The sequence below is a fragment of the Telopea speciosissima genome, chromosome 2 (assembly GCF_018873765.1).
Source record: "Telopea speciosissima isolate NSW1024214 ecotype Mountain lineage chromosome 2, Tspe_v1, whole genome shotgun sequence".
In the NCBI taxonomy this organism is placed as follows: Eukaryota; Viridiplantae; Streptophyta; class Magnoliopsida; order Proteales; family Proteaceae; genus Telopea; species Telopea speciosissima.
The window spans coordinates 73174893-73198714 of record NC_057917.1 but is presented as its reverse complement, the minus strand read 5'-3'; the positions used below and the strand labels follow the sequence as shown (position 1 = coordinate 73198714).

General features: G+C 38.4%; 3 protein-coding genes across 5 annotated transcripts in view; 1 reads left to right on the top strand and 2 right to left on the bottom strand.

Moving 5' to 3' along the window:
- LOC122650293 (molybdate transporter 2-like) overlaps nucleotides 1-10536 on the bottom strand; it is a 22797-nt gene extending 12261 nt beyond the window's left edge. The window contains exons 1-2 of the mRNA XM_043843679.1: nucleotides 10531-10536; nucleotides 906-916 (exon numbers count right to left, since the gene is read on the bottom strand). The gene's annotated coding sequence lies outside the window, so the exon portion shown is untranslated. The remainder of the gene's footprint in view (nucleotides 1-905; nucleotides 917-10530) is intronic.
- Nucleotides 1-16270, top strand: part of LOC122650290 (myb family transcription factor EFM-like) — an 18401-nt gene extending 2131 nt beyond the window's left edge. The window contains exons 1-5 of one of the 3 annotated variants that reach the window (XM_043843675.1): nucleotides 8786-9109; nucleotides 9322-10026; nucleotides 10128-10204; nucleotides 10638-11167; nucleotides 16260-16270. In XM_043843675.1, the coding sequence (XP_043699610.1) occupies nucleotides 8914-9109; nucleotides 9322-10026; nucleotides 10128-10204; nucleotides 10638-11167; nucleotide 16260 (1509 nt within the window). In that variant the 5' untranslated portion in view covers nucleotides 8786-8913 and the 3' untranslated portion in view covers nucleotides 16261-16270. Of the gene's footprint in view, nucleotides 1-8785; nucleotides 9110-9321; nucleotides 10027-10127; nucleotides 10205-10637; nucleotides 11379-16259 lie in introns of those variants that run through there. The other 2 variants (XM_043843676.1, XM_043843674.1) reach the window with 2 other exon arrangements.
- LOC122650294 (serine/threonine-protein kinase fray2) lies at nucleotides 13878-23822 on the bottom strand. The gene is made up of 10 exons (XM_043843680.1): nucleotides 23645-23822; nucleotides 23105-23203; nucleotides 22505-22938; nucleotides 22176-22187; nucleotides 21321-21375; nucleotides 21148-21201; nucleotides 19904-19972; nucleotides 19723-19788; nucleotides 19562-19630; nucleotides 13878-14085 (listed from the first exon to the last, which is right to left on the bottom strand). The coding sequence occupies exons 1-10, from the start codon at nucleotides 23753-23755 to the stop codon at nucleotides 14032-14034; spliced, it is 1023 nt and encodes a 340-aa protein (XP_043699615.1). The 5' UTR covers nucleotides 23756-23822; the 3' UTR covers nucleotides 13878-14031.

Genomic DNA, 23822 nt, shown 5'->3' with positions numbered 1-23822 from the left:
GTTTTGAATTTCTTTCTCCAATTTATTTTCATCCATTTGCAAGTTGCTACCATCCAGAGCCATTGGAAGGAAATTCCCTCGCCCTCCCCTCCTCCAATTGTAGGCCCATTCACCCAAAATAGAAGTTTTGAATTTCTTTCTCCAATTTATTTTCACCTTTTGACGATCTAGATTTAGAATGATTCTTTAGAATATCAATTTTTGTTTTTTAATCTTTATAAACAATTCTTATAATTAAAAAGATATGGGAAAATATTTCTGGCATGGCGGAATGATAATTGATCATTCTAGCCATTGTAAAATGGTAGATAGATGGAGAAATTTAAAGCTACGTTACGTAGGTATATCGTCTATTCCCCTCTTGTGTTCTTTAAAAATAAATAGATTTTTCAATCAATATAAAAAACCATTATATTGACACATGATAATAAAATTAGACTAAAAGAATACTAAATAATGTTGTGGACAATACTCTGTATCTTGTAGGTTTCAACGCTAATTGAACTATCATACTAAAAGGTGCCAGCTATCACAGCTAATAATGGCAATGACTTATTGTCACCATATCTAGGGATTTAACCATCTTCACATTAAGGGAGGTGGGGTTTCCTTTCAATTCGAAACCAACCATGCTCTAATTCTACTAAATATATGGTTTCGAGATGGCAAGAGACCATGACTATGGAAGCAGAGATCATGAGTTCAACTCTCCTACACCTCTTGGGACCACCCGCACGAAAATGGCATCATGGTTCTCATGCACCTCAATCTTTCTCGATTCATGTGGGTTGGTGGGTATTACATGGATCCGAATTTACCCTCTTTACCCTAGGATTCCCCATTAAAATAAAAATAAAAATAAAAAGAGAAAGAAAATTTTGGGCTTAAAGAGCCAATTACTAGTTGGTTCTGGTTCCTGGGCCATGATTTGTGAACTAAAGAAGCTTCCCTTGACCACTTGGGCCACGATCCAAACTTAAAGAGTCAATACACAAAGCAGAAAAGGGGAGTTTGGGAGGAGAATAGGTTTTTGATATAAACAACTTTTGGTTGACACAGCTTATAAGACAGTAACATTATAGATGTGATTATCAAATTTAACTTAAAAAGAATTCCTTGCTTCTTCGACACTCTAAATACATCTTTATGCAGTAATCTTCTTAGAGGCCGACCATAGTGATTCACTGATTCCATTCCTTCTTCCACTAATCTGCTTCTGATTCCTACCCATTAAAATGCACTCTTTTAGTCAATGGTTGAAACTGAAAAGAAAGACAAAGAGAGAGAGAGAGAGAGAGAACAAAGAACACTTTGAGATGTTGGCTTCTCCTCTTGCATTGCATAGCTGATTCATATATCCTTGACTACCACTTACTATAACATAACCTAAAGAAATTCCCTATCCATTTGTACTTTTTTAATTAAAGAATCTGTAGGCTTAGCTCATGTTTGGCTGGAATTAATTTGAATAAGGATGATGGACTCCGATTCAAAACCGGCGGGCGCGGCCCATTTACTGACCCATAAAAACCAGGTCGTAGGTCACCGGTTCAACTAGGTTGGGTCGATACAGATGTCACTTTTGTACTTATGTTATGTGTGAATATAAGGGGTTTAACTGTCTAATTGTTGAGATCATCCATTAAACTGAGATAATGCATACCCACCAATAAGAATTTTTTTTTCTTTTTTTTTTTTTTATTTTGGGAAAAAGTTTTCCGCGCAGACAATATATTGTACGTCTGCTCACATTGTGATTTATTTATTATTATTTTTTCCCTTTCGTTGAGTATGTGAGTCTCATGTGGATGATAACATTCCCCCCTCACACGGGGGAGTGGGGAAACTGATTTTGCCCTCCTTTCTAGGAAAAAGAAAAGGGAGAGCTTTGAGCAAGCGGCAAGGAAGAGTGCATCATTGAGGTGTGACATAATGGTTTTGTATATAGGAAAGCACTAAGGTCATTTTATGTTAGTGTTTGGTTCTATTTTCGGTCGTCCAAACAATCGGTCTACCGTCTGATCAATCAACAATAACAGATAATATGTGACAAAGAGTGCGGCCGTGCCAGAGTCTGCAAGACTCAAAGTTTGAAGGATATTGTGTTTGTGACTTCTACCACGAGATGTGGATTTTCCTCTTGCGTTGATTCCTCTAATTAAGGACTTTAAATTATAAAGACCAAATTGCAATGCGCGAAGAAAAGAAATCACAATACTAAATGATAGATTTGAAAGATAACCAAGAATTTCTGTTGATTTCAATACTAGTACATTAAAAAAACATACCGTTGAAGGAGAATCAAAGAAGAACTTGACAGATAGAATGACCGTGATGGTCAGAGAGAAAATTACGCTAAGGAAACAAAAATTAAGCTAAAGGAAAGTAAAGATAAGAAATATAACAAGTTTTTGATTGATCGAGAGATCTCTCTCCCTCCTTGAATTTTGACATTTATACTTGTGATGGTGGTGTCTCTGTTGGAGTTATTCAACTACCCCTCTCTGGAGGTTACATAACTGCTTAATTCCACGTATGACGTATCCCTTGATGGTTCCCATTCCTACGATAGTGTTAGCAATGGGCACTTTGCGCTTACAATCGTCCTGCCTCCACTAATTCTCTTTATGGGGAATCTGAATTGCTGACCGATCTCTTTTGCAGCTTGAACTTAATCCGTCTATTATTATTTGATAATCTTAGGGTATAAACAATTAGAAAAGAGAAAGATAGGGAGAAAGGATGCTAGTGTATCCTCCCTTGACGGCTCAAAGAATCTTACTGCAAAAAAAAAGCTAACAATAACCACACCATAGTCTAAATATTCCTCAACAAAACAAAATAATTTTTTCATTACTCTTTTAGGTTAAATTCTTACCCATTAGAATTTCTTTTTGATAAAGGGTTAGCCATTATAAACAACAATCTTTTGCCAAATTGATCTAATGGGTATCGGTCAAAAGAAAAATTATTAGGTGCTGCTACCTTCTATTGCCTATTTCAGGAATCTATTCTGAATGAATGAAAGAATGAATCAAGAATTGATTTTGAATAAATTTAAAATTCCTTATCGCACCCAAATTGAGGATTCCTTTTGAAGTGAATAAGAGAGGATTGAGGTGAGGAGAGCCTTACAGCCCATAAATGTATCCATCATTGGGCTTTCCAAAAAGCTTATCGAATCTTTGCGTTCGTGCAAATTTAAACTATCAAGTCGATAACCCAAAGAATTTTCTTTTAAATACAAAATTAATAATTATAAATAACAATTAAGTAAAGTTTAAGTGCTTTTTCTTTTTTGTTCCCTCTGTGCTTATCTGGACAAGTGTCTAATGTAAGAACTAAGAAGGATGGAAATTACCCACCAATACATGGGCCTCTTTTAGAGATTGCCCAGCCCAAGTCTCATTCGTGTCAATCTCTGTGTATTTTGTAATTTAATTAAGGGCAAGAGAATGCTAAATGGTCGTGTAGCCCCTGAACTAGCATTGGGCTAATGAGAGTACACAGAAAAGCATTGATTTAAATGAAATTTTTTATTTCACTAGGGGTTAAACAGTTTTTTCCGAACTCCTGTGTGTGATCACAATAATCACACGACCAATTAACAATTTTTTTCCCTTTAATTAATTAAAATGGTCTCTTTTTAAGAAAATACTGTATCCCGAAATACAGCCTTAATAGTTTGAGTACCACCAAGTGAAAGGCAAGGAGAGAATGACGTGAGGAAATAATTTCACAGGATCATTGATTAAGATTGCTTTTCTAAATTCTTATTGCAAAGAGAAATATTTTTGGAGGAAGAGCGATCCCCATGCTGTCAGTGTAAGGAAGAATTTGTACGCCACATTAATAGGTGTTCAGAGAAAGATCATCTATATGGGATCAACATTTCCAAAAGCAACTGAGAGAAAATAATAAAAAATCTATTTGAGAGGAAAACTGCACGCTAGCAGCATAGCAATCTTTTTTACAATTTTATAATGGTGACAATTATGTATAGGGAAAAAGATTCCTATACCGACAATGTAGGGATGCTTTTCTATGTCCTTTCAAATCCTAACCATGTGGTCCTATACTGACATTCTCTCTCATCCCTCACCATATGGGCTCCTTGAAAGAATCGTCTCCCCAACACTGTGAATGGTATAGGGTAGCCAGCCGAATTTTTATCACCTGCGGTTTTCCTGCCCAGTATGGTTCTCTAGTGCCTCTAATAAAAGGGGGGTGGACCTCACCCAAGCAGTGTGTTCGGTCAGGGGGTGGAATGGTCATTTCAGCCCCTTGTGAGAGGAACCGCACAACTGTACCGATCAGCGAACCTCAGGGGATAAAGGTCCATAGCCAGCCCCTCTCTCTCTCTCTCTCCCTCTCTCTCTCGTGTGTGTGTCCACACGTTTGGTAGAAAGAGAGAGAAACTTGTAAGAATACTAAGATTTGTTGTAGTCTTGTGGTGGCTGATGACCCTTGGTCCAACCCAAGGGTCTGCTCTAGGCCATCGGTGGAAACCACTGGATTAAAATGGATCAAAGGTTGGCTCAGGATCATTGAGACCCTTTCAAAAAACAAACAACTAGATTGGAATCTTGGGCATAGATAGTGGACTTCGTTAAATATGATTCAAGACTAAGGGTGTTAATTTGGGATCAGAACTGAGAACCATTCCAGAACTATTCGGTTAAAACTCGATACTGGATCGTCTCATTATTAAATGCGACAATACTAGGATTTGATTTTGGTACCAAATAATAAATGAGACATGATAGTTCTATAACGGGATTGCTAATGATACCAGTACCAAAATAACGGTCAGGTACTGGATGGGAATGGAACTACCAATACCCTTTCAAAGGGTATATTTCATGTTCTTTTTTTTCAAGTTTTATGGCTGGCATTTGATGTATTTGGGTGGCGTTTTCTCTAAATCTTCAATTCTACTTCTATAAATTTGTGTAGTGATAGCACTAGAATGGTATATAAATTTGTTTATTTCGTCCTTATTAATTTTTAGTCGTCGTTTTGAGAAGCTTATATGTGATCTTAAGGAAATTGAAGAAATAAAACCATGAAATTCAATTCATCATGGTTTCCATTCGAAGTTGTTTTCAAAAGTAAGGAATTTCATATTCTAAGTTACTTCCAAAAGTAAGGAATACCTTAAATCTCATAAAAAAATGAAAAGATTCACAACACTACCAATGAAACCATCTTTTTAGAAACCGTTAAAGTTCTTCTCCCTTTTTCTATCAAGCTTAAAACCGTTTAAGAACCCCTATTTTATTGAAAAAAGATTTTCTTAAACACAAGTTTTTAATACTCGAAACAAGATTTGGGATCAGTCTCTAATGTTTCCAATTCAAATAGATCAATTTAATCAATTGTGATCCAAATTTTAAAACCTTGCTCATACCCTCGTGGGGAAGACATGAAGAATCAATAATTGAATGCCCATATCTTCTTTCAGGGTCACTATCATCACTATCATCATTATCATCATCATCATCATCCGGTATTAATCACTTGAGGAGTTCAAATTCATACTTTCAACTATTAAGAATCAGAACCCCAAAGATAAAATTTGAATGAAGGTGATTGATCAGAAGAAGATAAGTCATGGACCGAAGAAGCGATGGAGGCAGGTGGAGTTTCAAGTTCAAATTCCCAAACCCAAATGGATTTTTAACCTTAAGCCCCTCTCCTCGGTTTCGATTTTTCACAGTTGTCAAATCCAATCAAAAGGAATATTCCCTCGTTATTGGGTTGCAGACAAAAGGGATATTCAGAAGGACGATATGGGGAATATCACCACAGGTGTCACCAGGAGAATCTTTTCTTCAAAACTCTCTTATGAACACACACAGACACAGTATATAGTATGGTGGGACCTCCCAGACAAAGTAAGAAAGACTACTACTTCAGAGAGAGAAGAGAGAATCTGTAGAAAAAGGTTTGGGTTGGAGTCTTGTAGGTGAAGACTGAAACAGAACAAAACCATCTCTCCCTCATTATTGCACAGGGAATTCGATGCAAATTTTTGTTTCTCTTCTTCACCCTTAGTTCCTTCTCTCCTTTTTCTGTTGTGGATAAAATTTTTGAAAAAAGAAAATAAAAAATAAAAAATAAAAAAATCTATGTCTCTCTCCATTCGAAATTGTTAGATACTTGATCGATACATCAAAAACTCCAGAATTGATATACCAAATCGATCCCCACTAAAGATCTTGTAAGAGATTAGGGTCGAACCCATAAACTTGTTACTTAATCTGATCATAACTATGAGACTGAAAAATGAAAAACAAAACAAAACTAAACTAAGGTGGAAAAGCCTTCAAACTAAGGGAGAATCTTTGTTACCTTCCTACCCACTTCACTAAAGTTAGTAGCAGAAGAAGATTCCCACCTAATAGTCCTCTTTTCTATTCTTTTTGGTGGGTTTCCATCTTTAAGCTTTTCTTGGCTGTCTCCTTGTTTTACAATCGTAGAATTGGAACTATGATATTCCTTACTTGGATGCAAATATATTATTCTGTTTTTTTTTTTTTTTTTTAAAAATTAAAAAAAGAAGAAGAAAGAAAGAAAGAAAGAAAGAAAATATTTCTCAGCTAGTTGATGAGAGGATTGGAATGAATTAGGAGATGGAGAAGATGTCAGGTTGAGGTGAGGAGGTTCGAAATTCCAATTAGATATTCTAGAGAGGTACATAAAATGAAGCATAGTTATATACCACTTTTTAAGATAAAAAAGAAAGCTGAATGGTGAATAGATTCTAATCCAGATTTGAATATGTCTCAACAGCTCTTCTTTTGTCGTAAGCTAAATATATGGTATATGCCCTTTTTAAAGCTTTTATTTTTCCTCTTTTTCCTTCTTTTCTACCTTTTTTATTTAATCATGGCAGGAATCAGTGATTTTATAATTAATTTATACAGGAAATCCTAATACTCTTTTAAGCTTTTTCTTTAAAAAGGATTTTGTTATTTGTACCATCTGTTGGTTGTTGAGGAAGAGATCGAAGTTTTTACAACCATTACTAAATGGCCCTTACACGTGTCAAACGCCCACAAATTCTTGCTTCTTAGAATTTCACCTGATGGAATGATCACACCCGTCCATTATATCAAAGTTGTTATCAACGGACTACAAGAAAAGAAAAAAAAAACCATTTGATACTATACGTATTGTTGGGAGATTAAAGGGTGTCAAAGTTGAATCAAAACCTGATCCAGACCAAATAATCAGAACCAAATCTAATAGAATTTGATTACAATCCAAAATTAGGAAACAAAATTGAGGTGGGACTTGGTTACTTTCCAGTGCCAACATAGAAACCAACGGTTAGAACCAAAACCAAATCGAATTTGAGTATCAATATATTATAGTATATTAATATATTATAATATATGTTACTAATATTAGTATTAGATTTTATAATATTACTATATTATAATATAATATATTATAGGCAAGAGACCTGTACATTGGTCGCATGGTCTCTACACAAGCATCTAGGTCAAATGGGTGAGCATGCCTAGGTATCTACCGAGGGGGCAAAGGCGTCATCTTACGGTACCTGTGAGAGGGCGTAGGAAACACCACCAAGTAGAGATCTTTTTTTCCATATATTATACTATGTATTATAGTATAAACCTAGTATAGGAACCAAAATCAAACCGTGTATAGTAGGAACTAAATTTTAGAACTGAATAGGCACAGGAATCGAACAAGTTCGATACGAGTATTGATTAGAGCCGAAGTGGGACTTGATCTGATTTCTAATCACACAGGCCAATACTCACTAGAACCAACCCGAAATTGAACCTAATACCCAATTCCGAACCAATTTACATCTTTATGGGAGAATAGTCTCACATCGGTTACCCCTATATATGATATTCTGTCCCTTCATTATATGTCATTGAGTCCCACCACCCAATAGTTTGAGTTTTTGGATTGGATGGGCTCACAAGTATACGAGGGGACAAAATGTCTCAGGGTATCTGATGTGAGATTATCCTCGCAATACGTAGGTATATGCATGGTAGAAGAAGAAGGTATTAATTTCAGCTAAAAAGCCTATTAGTTGTTTTGAACATTTTGACAGTGAAAGTGGTGGATGAATTATGGTGACCCACAGGATCAACCATCAAAGTTTGTAAGATCTAAAGATTATAAACAAAATTTACCTTTTCCAATAAGAAGATTAATATTAATTTGAAGATTAAAAATAAATTAAAAAAGGGTCAAAGAATTATACTTTCACTAATAGACTAGACCTAAATTTCAAATTTTGATGAGATGGTCAAAGAACTCCTAAGAAACAACAAAAGGATAAGAAAATAGCGAGGACATGCAAGGAGGGAGAGGAGTAGTAGTAGTAGTAGTAGTAGAAGAAGAAGAATCTATCTTTTTTTTTTTTTTTTTTTTAATGGAGGTTCGAAATCATACAAAGATGGAACTTAAAGGGTTCTAAAACCAGAGTCTAAGCACATGACCGCTTCTTCACTGTCTACCCTTGATTCCTTCTCAGAACCCAGGAATTAGCTTTTCTCCTTTGTTCTTTGCAAGAAGTTACCATCCCTTTGCTTTATCTCCTGCTTTTCCTTTTCCTCTCTCAAAACCCTACTTTATTCCCCTCCACCCTCCCTCCCTCGAATTCAGCTCTAAAAAGAAGGTGATCCCCTCACTTGATCCTCCTTGTGTTCACAAACCCTCTCTGATCTCTTTCTATCTTCCCCCAACCCCCACCACCAACTTCACTTCATCAACTCTCCCCTCCCTTCTTCTTCTTCTTCTTCTTCTTCTGTGCCCACCACAACATCTCTACTTACGCATTCCATCTTTCTTTGGAACATGAACGTTGAACCTTTATAGAATAGAATAGATTCAATAGAGAAGAGTTTATCAAGAATCAAGATGGGTTCCCCTGCGGATCTAAGCCTAGATTGCAAACCTCACAGCTGCTACTCTATGGTAGTGAAGTCATCATTTGGAGATCAAACAGATCAAACCCAGAAGCTTGAAGACTTCCTAGCTTGTCTCGAAGAAGAACGACTCAAGATTGATGCATTCAAGCGTGAACTACCTCTCTGCATGCAACTTCTCACCGATGGTAAATTAAAATCCTAAATTTTCTCACAAACCCATATCCTCAAATGTATTATAAATCTAACCTTTACCTCAACCAAGTTTCTTCTTTAGATTCAATCCCTACCTATTTTTCTTTTCTTAATTTGCTTTCTTTGCTTCTCTCTTTCTTTTTCTTGGGAGAAGTGAGAAATTTATTTGCGAATCCTAATGAATCTATATGATTTTGGTGTTCAGCTATGGAGGCATATAGGCAGCAACTACAAACCTTCAGGACAAACCAAGGGCAGAGACCAATCCTTGAAGAGTTCATACCAATTAAGAATTCAAGCTCTGAAGGATCAGATAAGGTATCGAATGTATCGGAGAAGGCTAGTTGGATGACGACGGCACAGTTATGGAGTCAATCAAACGATGGGAATAAGCAACAAGGTGGTGGTGGTGGTGCTACAACAGTAGTAGTTGCAACAGCAGCTCCGAAAGAAATCGATCATGGACTTGTAATGAGTCCCAAGTTAGCTTTAGACAATAAAGGAAGGAATGGAGGAGGAGGTGGAGGAGGAGGAGCTTTTCTTCCTTTCTCTAAAGATAGGAACGTCACATGTACTACCACTACTACTACTACAAGTCCTACTCCTTTAAGGGTTCTTCCAGAATTAGCTCTTGCTACAACCGAGAAAGAGATGGAGGATAAGAAATGTAGTGAACCAGATAATGGTTTGTCTTGCTCATCTAGGAGAGAGAATCCCAGTAAGGGTGGTGGTGGCAATGGAGCAACAACGACAGAACAAGGAAAGGGAGCTACTACTACTACTACTGCAAATCCTTCTGAAGGACAAGCAACGAACACAACACAGACTCATAGGAAAGCTAGGAGGTGTTGGTCCCCGGAGTTGCACCGACGCTTTGTCAATGCCCTTCAAATGCTTGGTGGCTCTCAAGGTCTTCTTTCTTCTTTCTTCTTCTTCTTATTATTATTATATGATTATTTTTGTTGTACTTATTGGTAATTAACTTTGTTATTGGGTTATTTATGAACACAGTTGCCACCCCAAAGCAAATCAGAGAGTTGATGAAGGTTGATGGTCTCACTAACGATGAAGTTAAGAGCCATTTACAGGTAATTTAATTATTTTTTAGAACAAAAAAAAAAAAAAAGAAAACTCTTCTTTGTATTTGAGTTTATATAGTACGATGAAACATGCAAAAGAAAAGATGCATGAAGAGGAGGGCTCACTGGTGACCATGGTTCCTGCGGCCATCGTCCCACGCTCAACTCTCAAGTTACCACCTCAGCACACATATGCCTATCCAATGGTTGAACATCAACTTTGTTTCAAATTTGAATTTTGAACAGCATGGGCATTAATGCTAAGGTGGTGAGTTGGGAATTGTGCGCAGCACGATGGCTGCACAACACCAAGCGGCAGAGGATCCAAATCTTACACTTTCAGTTTCAGTTCGTACTTGGGTTTGTACCACAAGTCCTAGTCTAGTCTTAGGGATTGTTTGGATTTTGATATTAATTTTTGGTGTTTTCAAATCTGAAACAGAAATATAGACTACACACAAGGAGGCCAAGCCCAAGTCCACAAGCAGCAGGAGCGCCAGCACCGCAGTTGGTTGTGTTAGGAGGGATTTGGGTCCCACCGGAATACGCAACGGCAGCAGCTGCTGCACACGGTGCGGGCCAAGCAATCTACGGAGCCCACCCAGCTGTGTCTCATGCTTCCACTCATTACTGTGCTCCCGCTGTGCCCCAGGATTTCTATCCTCCACAGCCACCTCCCCATGCTCAGTTGCACCACCACACCCTTCAACCTTACCAACACATCTATAAGGCTTCATCTCAGACACATAGCTCGCCGGAGTCTGAAGGGAGACCGGCTGGAGACGGGTCTGAAAGTATCGAAGACGGCAAGTCGGAGAGTAGTAGCTGGAACAAAGGTGACAGTGGTGATCAGAATGGTGGTGGTGGTGGAGGGGAGAGAGAGAGGGAGAGGGAAAGAGAGAGGAAGGGTTTGGCTTCACTCAGAGACGATGGAGAGGAAAGCAATGGCAGTGAGATCACTCTCAAGTTCTAGTTTTTTCACTTCCCTTGTTTTTATTATTTTTTATTTTTGTCTTATTTTCCCTTGGACTTTGGAGTCTCAATCTCAGTGGAGCCTGAGGGGCAGAAATAGGAAAAAGTGAGTGTTTGTTTCTTGGCAAAAGTTTTATTTTCCATCTTTTGGTAGACTCGTCTGATATTCTGACAAGCAGTGTGTGTTGGATGAGGAAGGAAAACTGAAGTTTGGATTTTGTGGTTTTTGGCGTTTTTTAGGGTTTTTGTCATTTTTCTTAGGTAAGCTTTTGGAGTGACGGATTTGCCCTTTCCTTCATTCCTAATTAATTAATAACCAACAGAAATTGGAAATTTGGAATACTTATTTGTCTTTTTCTAGTTTATTCTGTCTTTTTAGGAAGGACAGGTTCATGGGAATGTAGTTTTGGTATCGGCGGCTTTATAAGAAGTTGTAAACTAATCTACTCAGAAAGTAAAAGATAATAAAAAGGAGTGAACCTGAACCAATTGGAAAGAACCTGATCCAAAGTTGACGAGCTCAACTGTCACCCTCACGTTACTAAACTAAAATACCTCGAGGAAGTTAGAAATCGAATGGACAACCTTGAACCGTCCAGAGCCAATCAGGGTCAGGGACCTGAGCAGTGAGTACCTCCTCTATCCAAGAGTCTCAAACCCAGGTGAGATCAGGGTTTCAAGAATCAGGATTGCCGATCCGATCCGATCCTTGTACGAAAAAACCCTAAAAGGGAATTAAAACATTGATTCCGAGCAAATCTAAGCTGATCCGGTTGATTCCGATTTGATCCGATCAGTGTTTTTAAATCCTATGTAAGTTGCTTCAACCCTAGAAATTGGAATCAGAAAAAAGAAACAAAGATTTCTATAATTGGAAGACTAGAACCAGTAAGCAACAGAGATGGGTTCAACAGGCGAGGACTGAAGAGTGAGGACCTCCCCTCTCAAAGCCCAGTTAGCATAGATGAAATCAGCTCCATTAATTGGAGTAGATCAATGATACGACCCTACTTGAACAAGGTTTGTTCAATAAGCTTCTAGTAGTACTTCCATCCATTCCAGGGAGCAAATCAATCACCAATTTATATGAACATTTCCAACACATCCAGGACCTGTTGTGGCCTTGGTAGCTTTTATTACTACAACTTCCATTAACCATGCCTCACCTTTCCCCTTCTCAACCATTCTGAAGATCATACAAAGTTCCTGAAAACCAAAATCTAGGTGCCTCAAGATGTGAGGACCCTAAATGGGCAAAATCTTACTGATCTTCAGCCAATTAATTTTGGGAGTAAGTTTTCCTCTACAATGGGTGAAGAAAAAATACACCCTATTTAGGTTCATAAATACTTTGCCCCCTTATTGTACGAAATCAATAATGTTCCTTCCTTCTATTCCCGATGCCATCCTTAGACATCCAGACCCCTCCCTTTGTTGGCATGAAGAAACCCCAACAATGAATGGTCCAAATTCGAAAAAGGTACTGGTCAGCGCAGTCGAGAAGGGATCCAACTCCTCTCTAGGGAGCTCAGTGCCCAGGGAGTGCCTAGGGGCCATCCAAGGGTTGGGTTGTGCCGCACACATCTTGGCACACACCTAGGGATGTGTGCGGCACAACCCAACGGCAGGATACTCCCTGCGGACGAGCTCAATCAATTGAGAAGAGACTCAGCTGGTTGTAAGGAGGTCTAGGAATCTAATCCAGTCTTTACTCGAGGCAGAGACTGGGGATTTTTAAACTGAAGGGAAAAGGGCTAGGAATTTAAAAAATGAAGGGAAAGTATCTCTAGACCGCCAGGTACATCACCCCTCAGAGATTTTTGTATTTGTTTTCTTCTCTCCTTTAAAAAATAAAGGAGTAGATTCCCTCAGACTTCAGTGTGCACTTTCAGGCGAAGGAGGGACTGGAAAAGATGACCCTGGCCAATAAAATGTGTATTTTAAGATACTTCACTTCGAGAGGTAAACTACAGTATTTTGGATGGAGTTATGCAGTTTTAGTTTTGAGCTGGCGTTGTAGGAATTTTTCTCCAAAAATAAATAGAAAAATCACTGTGAGGGGGCATCGGATACCCTGGCAGCTCAAAGAATCGTTGCCCTGAAGGAGAAAAACAAAGTATTAGTTCAAAAATTGTTTGATGAGGGACATCATTAATAGCTGCTATAGCAAGTAAGTCTTTAACGGACGGTTAACTGGAGAATAGATTATAGGGTTTCATTTAACGATATCTGTTTTTCTATCACAGGAGAATCATGAGTCGTTCCAATCTGCCATTCTAACACACGATAATTTTTAGTAAATTTCATTTTTAGATGAATACTGAAGGTTGATTTGAGGCCCTGTTTCATAATGAGTCTGTCTGTCTTCCAAGGAACCCTGTTTTGGTCAATTACTTCTGCGCCTTGTGCACAGTTTGGTAGTATTCCAACAAATGTGAGGTGTCCAGTGGGTGAAATCAAGAAGCAGCAGGGGTCCAGTAATATTATCCGTATTAAAAAGATAGGACTGAACAATTAACTCACAACATGACAGATGATAACAGCATTGCTGCTGGAATGGTACCTGGATCCTTAAAATTATCCCCATTAAAAAAAGATGCCATAAATTCAGCCTTCGAATTGATTTAGATTTAACCAAAAGAACTTTGTTCCTAAGTTAAAACATTCAATCACTCAAACTGATCCAAGAGCTGTCGTAGAGTCAATAACAAGACTGATAAAATGGTTCAAAAAATCAAGATATGTACAAGATATCACACAGCTAGGCATAATCGCACGATGCATCATACAGCACAGATCATTCAACTTAAGTTGTCATGGCATGCCATGGCATGCCTTGCAATTTGTGTGAAGGATAACATCCTTCAAGAAGCATCATCACCCATACTAACTTCGATCATTGTCGTATCAAGAAGAGCCTGTTTCAAATGAAAAGAAAGCATATTATTTGATGCCCGTACATACATGCATGCGACCTTCTCGTCGTGGGTTTGAGTCAGGAAACAGCCTCTCTCGCGAAGAGGGGGTAAGGCTGCATACATTATGCCCGCAGTAGTGGGAGCCTAGTGCACTGGGTATGCCCTTTATATCCATGCATGCATCTTACCCCCTGTAACATTTTTTCCCCTTTTTAAACAGATCAGGGAATATTTTATTGAATTTAGGGTGTAGAACATACAACCGAAAGGATGGCAATTATTATGGTATTTCCCATTCAGGTGAGGTTAAAGTAGGTAGAACATACTTATAGATGTGATTTTACTTTTATAGGAAGTTTTTTAACCCCAGAACTCTAGGACCCGCCAGCCCTTCAGAATTTTATTAAATTCCAAAAACAAATAATAAGTACAGGGGGGGGGGGGGGACTTGCAGCCTCAGAAATCCAAACTTTAAGCTCTTTCTGATGCAGTGGCATTAGAATGGCTGGACAGAAACAAGACTTTGGAAACCAAAGCCCAAAAGGTCCAACCCCATCATCAACACCATTTGATGTGATCCTGGGTTCAATAACCTTGATTATGGGTACGCTATGGGCCCACAAGAAGAGTAAATAACTCAATTTAAGGAGGTTCTGGCAATACTGTAATTATAGGGAACAGTTTAAGGTCTTTTTGAAAGAGGAAACAGACTTGGGACAGAATGGTAATTAATTTAAAAAGGAAGGACAATATTGGGAATTCAAATGGCTGGTAATAAGGTTAGAACAACTTGAAAATGGAAGGGTATCCTAGTAATATCTGCACTAAGGGCTTATCTGTAAATTTGATGCACAGTACCTACTTCAATAATATAGCTATGGCTGGGGTAGTTACAGGTTCAGTTCTGGTTCAGGTTGGATATCTCACCACAGGAGAGGACTTTGGGGCTGATAATCTAGGCTTTGGGTCGCCCTAGGGCAATAATCATAGGAAATTCCTGTAACTAACCTGGTTGGTAGTTACAGGTTTAGTTCTGGTTCAAGTTGGAAATCTCACCACAGGAGAGGACTTTGGTGCTGATAATCTAGGCTTTGGGTCACCCTAGGGTAATGATCCAATCCCAAAAAATTCAAACCGATTACCCACTACATAGTTCGAAGCAACACTTTACAACTGGTACTACCACCAGTTGCAGGAACAAGAGCAAAACAGAGCAATAATAAGATAGGAGAAAAAGAATTGAAGGAATACTAAGAAGAGATAAGATTGTTAGCAAACAGAAGAAATAAAGACGATAAAGAAAAAAAATTAAGGAAATGAACAGACCTAATACAGAGAGGAAGGAATCGGGAAATAACGAAGGAGGAGGAAGAAAAAAATAAGAAGGGGGAGGGATAGAGGAGGAGGGGACGACAGCCAAGCTGCCCAGGCCACTCGGGCACACACTAAAACCAGAAAACTAATATTCAATCTTCAATCTGTCCATTACGTTGGGTTGCTTACATAATTATAAAAAGAAATTGCACTCAAATGCGGAAACTTTAAGTAAACTTCAACAAGGGAACTAGAAAGCCAGAATCTCCTACGTATCCAACTCCTACCAAAGTAAAACAGAAAAAAAAATAAAAGATTTCAATATCAACCCAAATTAATGCCTGAATATCCTACTAGACAAAAAATACATTTGGACCTGGTTCTCGGTCTGGGTCAACAAACGAGTATCAGCAGGTCCACGGAAGTGCTACTGCATCACCATTGGATTCAGGTTTGGGTCCAAACAACATGCAATAGTAGGATGTTTATTTAAGTTATCACGGGTAACTTTGTAATTTTATTAAATATATTTGTTAGGTGGGGCCCATTGTTAAGTAGCAGGATAGTCTTCTAGATAGAAGTTGAGTCTGGTTAGGAAGCTTATTACATTGAGTACGTTTAACAGGTTTAGGACAGTTATTTCTATTAGGATTCTAATTTCTATGGATTTTATATACTTGTAATCCCCCCCCCCAACACACAAATCTTAGAATGGAATAGACTATTATATTCTTTGAAACCAAGAGTGTGGCGTGTGAGCCTCTCTCCCTTCTCATTGATCTCCCTATTCTCTCTCTTCTCACTTATCTTCCTTTGATCTTCTGTTCTACTATTCTACCAAAAAAAAAAAAAAAACAAAGATCTTCTATTCTTCTACAGTTTCTTCTTCCTACTTCCATGTTCTTCTTCAGTTTTCAGGAGGTAAGGCCGCGTTTGGTAACACTTCTGTTCTGTGGAAGTGTTTTTGAGCCGGAAGTCTTTTTTATTGTTTCTACTCTCAGGAACACTTTTCCAGGATTATTGGGCATTTGATAACACTGTGTAAATGTTTCTGAAACACAAAAGAAGCAGAAATATGTTTGGAAGGCACTTTAACGTTTAAACAAGACATTGGAAGCACTTCTACGATACCAAATATACCCTCATTATAAGTTGAACTACTATTACATTTTAGGGATAAAAGACACTTTTCTCCATGTTCTTCCCTGATCTTCAACTCCTACAGTCTTACTCCTTCAATGTCCTTGCCCCCTTTCTCTGTACTTGTTCCTAACCACTACAACTTGAGCTCAAAGACATTGATTGATGCATTGCAAATATTATCATCATTGTTGTCGTCGTTGATAAAGTTGATGGGTCGTAGTATCCCACATTAAGGCATCAAGTGGGGAGTCATGATAGAACATGGCTCAATGTAATCCAAATTCCAACACCAGAACTGGTTGAGTTGGCTAGGATTGATGGGTTATGGAAGAATACCATGGAATCGCAAGAACAGGGCGTGTGAATGGATTGGCACACCTCAATCATAGGTGCAAATGAATTGCTAGGGATGTTCACCATCGAAGCATTTGAGCTTCAATGTCACTGTTAGATAGGCTCTTCTGATCTTGTTTCTCCTTCTGCAAGTCCGGAAGTGATAGGTAATGAAAGAAACCCATGGAACCACAAAAACCATGGTGGGCCTCAAATGGTAATGGTCTCATACTTCTAGGTGAGAACGAAATGTTCAACCGCCTGCAAAGGGCCATGGTTTGTACTGTCGGAGTCCAGGCGGACACTCAAGGATCCTTCTTGTCCTTTAACACTGAAATGGCCGAACCAAGTGGGGTTGCTGTCTTGCTGGTGGTTCATCGTTATTAACTCCTCCTTTGAAGAACGTACTAGAGAAATCTAGGGAAAGGGTTTTGAAACCCAGCCTCATCGTAGAGGTCTGGTACTCTGGTCGGAGAGATCAGAGAGAGAGGCCGGGGGGTTTAATATGGGGGAGAGAGAGGAGAGACGTGTACATACCAGAGGTAGGGTGATCGGGACTCTTGCCACCGCTCTCGGGGGAAGAGGAAGTGCTGAGACAATGGTGACTCTCGGAGAAGACGAAGTGCTGAGACGAGACATGTAAGGTCGAGAGAATTGGGCATGGTGGGATTTGTTTCTGGAACAACAATCGGGCATCGGGCTGATCGTGTTTTGGGGTGTTCCATATGTTCTTTGGCAGGGTAGAGAAACAAACCGGACTTACCAAACACTTCTCTATTCTTTTAAACACTGGAAACACTTCTTCGGAGTGTTACTAAACACGACCTAATATTCTACAGAAATCCAGCAGAAAATTGCTAAGTCGAGTGTTGCTCTGCTCTAACCAGTAAGTGACCTGCAACTTAACAGATCTGAGAGTTGGTATCTACTATATTATGATATCAAGTAAGTATTTCAGATCTGTGTTAGCTATAGGTATTCTTTAATTCTGTATTTCTGATATAAAACCAGTATATTAGATTCGTCTTCTATGATATATTTTCTAAACTATCTGTTCTAGTCATCACAATCTGGTTCTGCTTGGTTCTATTATTCAAAATCAGTTAAGCCCTTTGCATAGCTATCACATAGACCCCCTAGGCCACACATACTCTTGACTGAAAAATGTGGAACCAGACTGGTGTAATTTCTCTTGGTAAATCTGAACATTAATATCTCTTCGGCAAAACCTGCATTTCATATTTTTATATTCAATCCTTTATAAAACTGAATCTTGTCAGAGGAAGTGCTGATTCTATTGAACTTCTATTGATCCCATAGTTCTCAATACTATCCTCTGCACACAGAATTTTGATTTTAAAATCTGAATTAAGGGGCCTTTCTGCTTATTCTATAACATTTAATTATCAGTGATTGATAACCTGAATCAGAACCAACATATTTCCCTAGACACATTCTACAATGCGTTCCATTGATTATGCAACCACCACTAGTACTTGACTGAACATAAACCTTTGACATAGCTGAGCCATTAGTGGACTAATCACCTAGAGTATCCTCATATATTGTGGGCTAATTGAACAGACCCGAATTTGTTACGGGAAGTATAGATATTCTAGAATGCAACCAAATCAATTTCAATCTCTTGCCCAAAAACCTATTTGTTGACTATTTCATGAAATCAATCCGAAATTGAAATCATACCAAATCAGCCCCAAGACCTAGGCAACTGGCCACCAAGTTGTCTAGGAAAATAGGTCCCAACTATCCATTGGAAAAATGGGAAGGTAGAAAGAGAAAGGCAGGGAGGGGGGGAATCGAGGAAAGAGGGAAAAAATTTAGAAAAAGGAGGAGAAACAATAGAAGCTGCAATTGCCGGAAGACGAAGAAGAACTACCTACCAGTCCCACTGCAAGCCTGCAACTGTCACCTTGTAGGAAGAGGAAAGAGGAGGAAGAGGGACTCTCTAACTGTAATGAGAATGGGTTTCCCTTCTTAAAATATTAGGTTAATAAAATATATTTTTAAAATTTTATACATTACTTCCCTTCTATTTATAAGTAAAAGGAAGTTTTTTTTTCATATAACCACCCCCCCTAAAAAAATTACATCTTAAAAGGTCAAAGTCTGATATTTTACATCCAACCCCCCACTTCTGTATATGGACACTTTGATCACCTAGGAGTCAAGGCGCCTTGTCACCGTCTGCGCTTTCCTTGGCAACAACAACTATGCTAGAATGAATTTCATTTTTAGCTCTACACCAGAATTTATTATTTGGGCCACTACGAGTTAGTGAACACCAACCTTTGACATACTTAACAATTAACCACATCTAGAATATCTTTATATATAGTAGACCATAAGGACAATCTCTAAACTTTGAAATAAATTAAATTCTACTTTTCATTTAACTGAAAAAAAATACACCAAAGGTGGGGGACTTTGAAGCTAATTTCAGTATTTTCAGACATCATGTTATAATTACAATCTTCTGCTGAAACAACATGTGACTTCATGTACCCATGCAGCCCATCCATAATAAATAGGCTCACATATGAATACACAATTACACCATTTAGTTCTAACCTGTGTCCTAGAGATGCAAATACCCAATACAGTCACATTGCTTAGTTCTGGAAACATTAGGAATTTACGATTAGAATGCTGAAGGGAAGAACCTAACCTGAAGCTCCTGTTCACTAGCTTTTAGCTTCCCAGTATAATCCTTTACTTGCAAAAAGCATCTCTGCAACTGCACAAAAACATGAGGATGGAAAGAATCATCTCTGAGAAATGGACCATAAAAAAGGGTAAATCATGGAGACATGGAAAGTACATAGTTACATTGGTCAACTGCATCCGTCGGTGAGAAGATAGCTTCTTTGCAGTTGCCAAGACATCCTCCACTTTCTACTTCCATCATCAGACAGCTTAGTTAGAGCATCAAATAGTTATCTAAGAGTTTAAATAAAAAAGCTACAAATAAAACAAAATTGTAAAGAAATAAGAACATGAACAAGCTTACCAGAGATTTCTTCTGCAAATCTGACACCAGCTGTTCTTTCTCTTTTAATTGCTCTTCAAGTTGTGAAATCTGATAACGCAAAACATTTTGTTTTCTGTTATTCCCACAATTATAATAAGACGTTATTAAACAAACACCCAAACATGACCATAACATACAGGTTGCCAGTTAATGCTAATTCATTATCACAAAAAATAAAGGGGAAACAGAACGCTACCCGGTCGCATGCGGTGTGCGGCCCCTGTGCCCAGACACAGGGCCGTGTGGAATGACAGCAGCACCCTCAGGGATTTCTGCCTTTCCATGGTGGCGTGGCGGTCATTTAGTACAGCCCTGTGTCTGGGGCGCAGGGGCCACCCATTGCACGTGACCAGGTAGCGTTCTTTGACTTCTTTCTCCCCAAAAAAAAATTAAAATCAATTTCTGAGGTGTCCTAGCAAAAAAATAAAAAAAATTTGACAAGGTGGGATTCATCGATCTAAATTAAGCATAGGCTAGCGATACAACAACATCAACAAGAAACCTAATTCTACATAAAGCTTAACATCCTACGCCGAGAAGCTAAGTATTCTACAATTAAAAGTCTAAGCACTTTCTGTTGGCAAAACTCTAGAAGACGAAGAATATTTTGACAGTCACTCCAAATTTCAATTTCAAGAATCACAACAGATTTCTGTTCTCAGAATGACTTCCTTGTGCTAAAACTCACCAAGCCTCATCCCAACCATTTGGAGTCAGTTACATTCACTGCTTTGATAAGCATTAACCCACGTATACATGTTTTCTATCGCCACTTCAACCCAGGTAGTCTTTGTCCTTCTCCTTGTCCTTTTACCACACAATTTGAAACATTTCTCTTGTCATGATTCATGAAATGGATTCACATGAACTAGTCTGAACCAACTTAAATATCTCTCTCATCCTCTACTATTTTTTTAAATAAAGTTATTTCCACCTCAGTCATCCCTACACTTGTCATTCAGTAACAACCCCACTTCAGCTAAACTCATGTATGTATTGTTTCTCCATTGCAGGTTATCTTTGTACCACTCGACCCAAATTCATTGCTCTTCGTTGTCATAGATCTAAAAAATCTGGAATTTTGTGGTGCATAAATTTAGTGGCTTTTAAATGCAAATAATCAGGTCAAAAACATTGCCACCAAAGCATCAAAATCTCTCATCATCCTTTAGTGAAAAGGACAAGATATTCTTCCTAGGCTGAGAGTCAAATAGTAGCCAAACCTCCTTTTGGAGCTCCTCGTGCCTTTGATTTGATATCTCCAACTGCTCCTTTACCTAATAATACAAACCCATGGTAAGGAGGGTGGAAAAAAACAAGTGTCTAGTGTCAACAACATACATGTATATCTATATACCTTTGAATCACTAATAATGCATGAATATGTAGAGCCTACCTGATCATGGTAATCATCGCTGGAGTTTGACGATAGCTCCCTACTATGTCGATCACTGTCAAGCAAAACAGGAAGCATAGTGAAGTAAAGGTATACTTCATGCTGAAAACTGATAAAAATAAAGCAACAATTTTTTTAAGAGAATGAAAATAATATTGAAGTTTCACAGCTGTCATTACAATACTTAAAATTTTTTCGATATACAATTCATGCTGGATAACAGCCATAACTGGCAGAGTTCTTGCTTTTGACATCAAGTCATAATGGACATTAGCAGCCATCTTTTTGAATAAACAATACAATCTCAATGGTTCTTTTTAGAAGGAGGTGGAGGAGTAATCAAATTATCACTTAAAAGATTTCTGCTCAAATTTTATAAAAAATATGAATGGAATTTTAAAGACAGCAAAATTGAACAATAGATCCTTGCGCTTTTCATTTTTAGTTTTGAATGGCTAGGAGCTTTGCAAATGAAATCTAAGATCACCCATTTATGCAATGTGTTTTGGGGGGTGGGAGAAGGGTTAAACTTCTACACAGATCTCTCTATAAGTGATTCCTATTCAAGGTATGTTAGCCATTCATTCGATGAGTTTTGGGGGGTGGAAGAAGAGTTGAACTACTACCCAGATCTCTATAGATTGATTCTTACTCAAGGTATGCTCATTTTAATCAGAACTTCTTGACAGTTATATTTCGTCTTTCTATTCTGGAAAGATAGATCATCATTTCATAAGAGAAAAGACTGACAAATGACAAGACAACAAGGGAACAACTTCATCATTTATTGCTTTCTTTCACACCTCACTCACCAGCCATTAAAGTAAAACACCAATTTGATAGCTCTAGTTGTACCAAATCTTAGAGCTTATCCTTTCAGTAAACAGAGATGCTAGTTCAGAGGAATAGAACAATAACCTCTGAAAGAGTACCAATTGATGAATTATAAGCATAACATGGTAAATAAATTTCATAAAAAATGATTCAACAGAGAACCAATCACTTGCACTGTCTGACTTGATGAGCCATAGTACCTAAATTCAGAAGAATTCTTGTCAGAACAGTGGCACTCAAGCAAACTGCATCTATTATTTATGTTGTTTAGATACCTCAACTATTGGGTCGACTGAGACTGCCTTCCTCCTCTCAAAACATAAGCAATGCAAGACAATAAACATGCTTACCCAGTCCGAATCCTTGATTGCAGGTCTTTATCTGTGTCCTTGCTTCTATCATGGTCATCACTATCCATCTCCCTATCATGGTCCCGATCTATATCATGGTCCCTCTCCCAATCATGATCACGGCTCTTGTTACGCTCCTGTTCATTGTCTTCCAGATCTCGGTCACGATCTTGATCCAAGAAATGGTCTCTCGTTCGATCATGATCACGTGAATCCTCATACTCTCTTTCCCGGTCGCGATCACGGTCTCGAGACCGATCATTGTATCGATCACGATAACGGTCCCTGTTATTATCATAGTTCCTGTCTCGATCTCTGCCTCTGTCCCACTCCACATCCCTCTCAGAATCCCGACGGAAATTTTCACGATGAAAATTTGGTCTTCCACCTCGGGCCTTCACTTCATTTACTCTTACAACCCGACCACCAATGGTCTAATCAAAAGCTCCACATAGTCACAGGTCTAAAACTCAAAAACAAGGGATGAAATCGAGAATTTGCTTTATGTACCAGCCTATGCATCAATACCTCAAAGCAGAACAAGAAGGTGCGCCAAATGACAATACATCATAATCCAATCAAGGAAAAAGAAAGACATACCCTGCCATTCATTTCATGGATGGCATTATCAGCAGACTTGGGATTTGTAAAAGTAACAAAGCCATAGCATTTTCCACCAACTTCACGATCATTAATTATCTGCAAACGGATTAGTGGCAAATAGTTTAATGCAAAAATAGCTAAAAAGCAAGCGTTTCAAACACCGAATATGTCATGTCACTATGTTTCAAGCATCAATGAGAAACGCATTACACCACTTGAAGGATAACTATTAGGTCTGATCTTGAGTAACTAAGATTCAGAGCACACAAAAACACCATATTTCAAGATTATCACAGCGGAAATTATATCATTCAAGAGCCTCAAACTGAAAAGAAAGATAAACCCTCAGACTCCAGCAGATAATGAGAGATTCAAGTTTTGAATTCTTGGATAAGGAGCTATTATTATCGGAACAACACAACGATGCACAGAAAGTTAAAAGAAACCCTACAAAACCTAAAACCCTAGTCAAGATGTAAGAAGCCAAACATTGGGAAACCTTAAAAAAACCAAGAAAGGAAGAGAGAAAGAACAGACCTTGATGGCCACGATGGAGCCATAATAATGGAAGGCCTCGCGAAGGGTTTCCTCGGTGGAATCGTAAGGTAGTCCGCCCACATAGATGGAATTCTCGTCGTCTATTGTCATCTGCCCTCCTACCCAATGAAACCCTGGTTGGTGTGAATGTGAATCCGAAATTTCACGAGCTCCGCTT

What these genes read in the sequence shown, in the direction of transcription:
- LOC122650294 (XM_043843680.1), bottom strand. Translation starts at nt 23,755, where the DNA reads ATGACAATAGACGACGAGAATTCCATCTATGTGGGCGGACTACCTTAC. An exon ending in GCTCCATCGTGGCCATCAAG is followed by an intron (nt 23,204 to 23,644) that starts GTCTGTTCTTTC and finishes ATCCGTTTGCAG; the next exon opens with ATAATTAATGATCGTGAAGT. An exon ending in TCCATGAAATGAATGGCAGG is followed by an intron (nt 22,939 to 23,104) that starts GTATGTCTTTCT and finishes GCTTTTGATTAG; the next exon opens with ACCATTGGTGGTCGGGTTGT.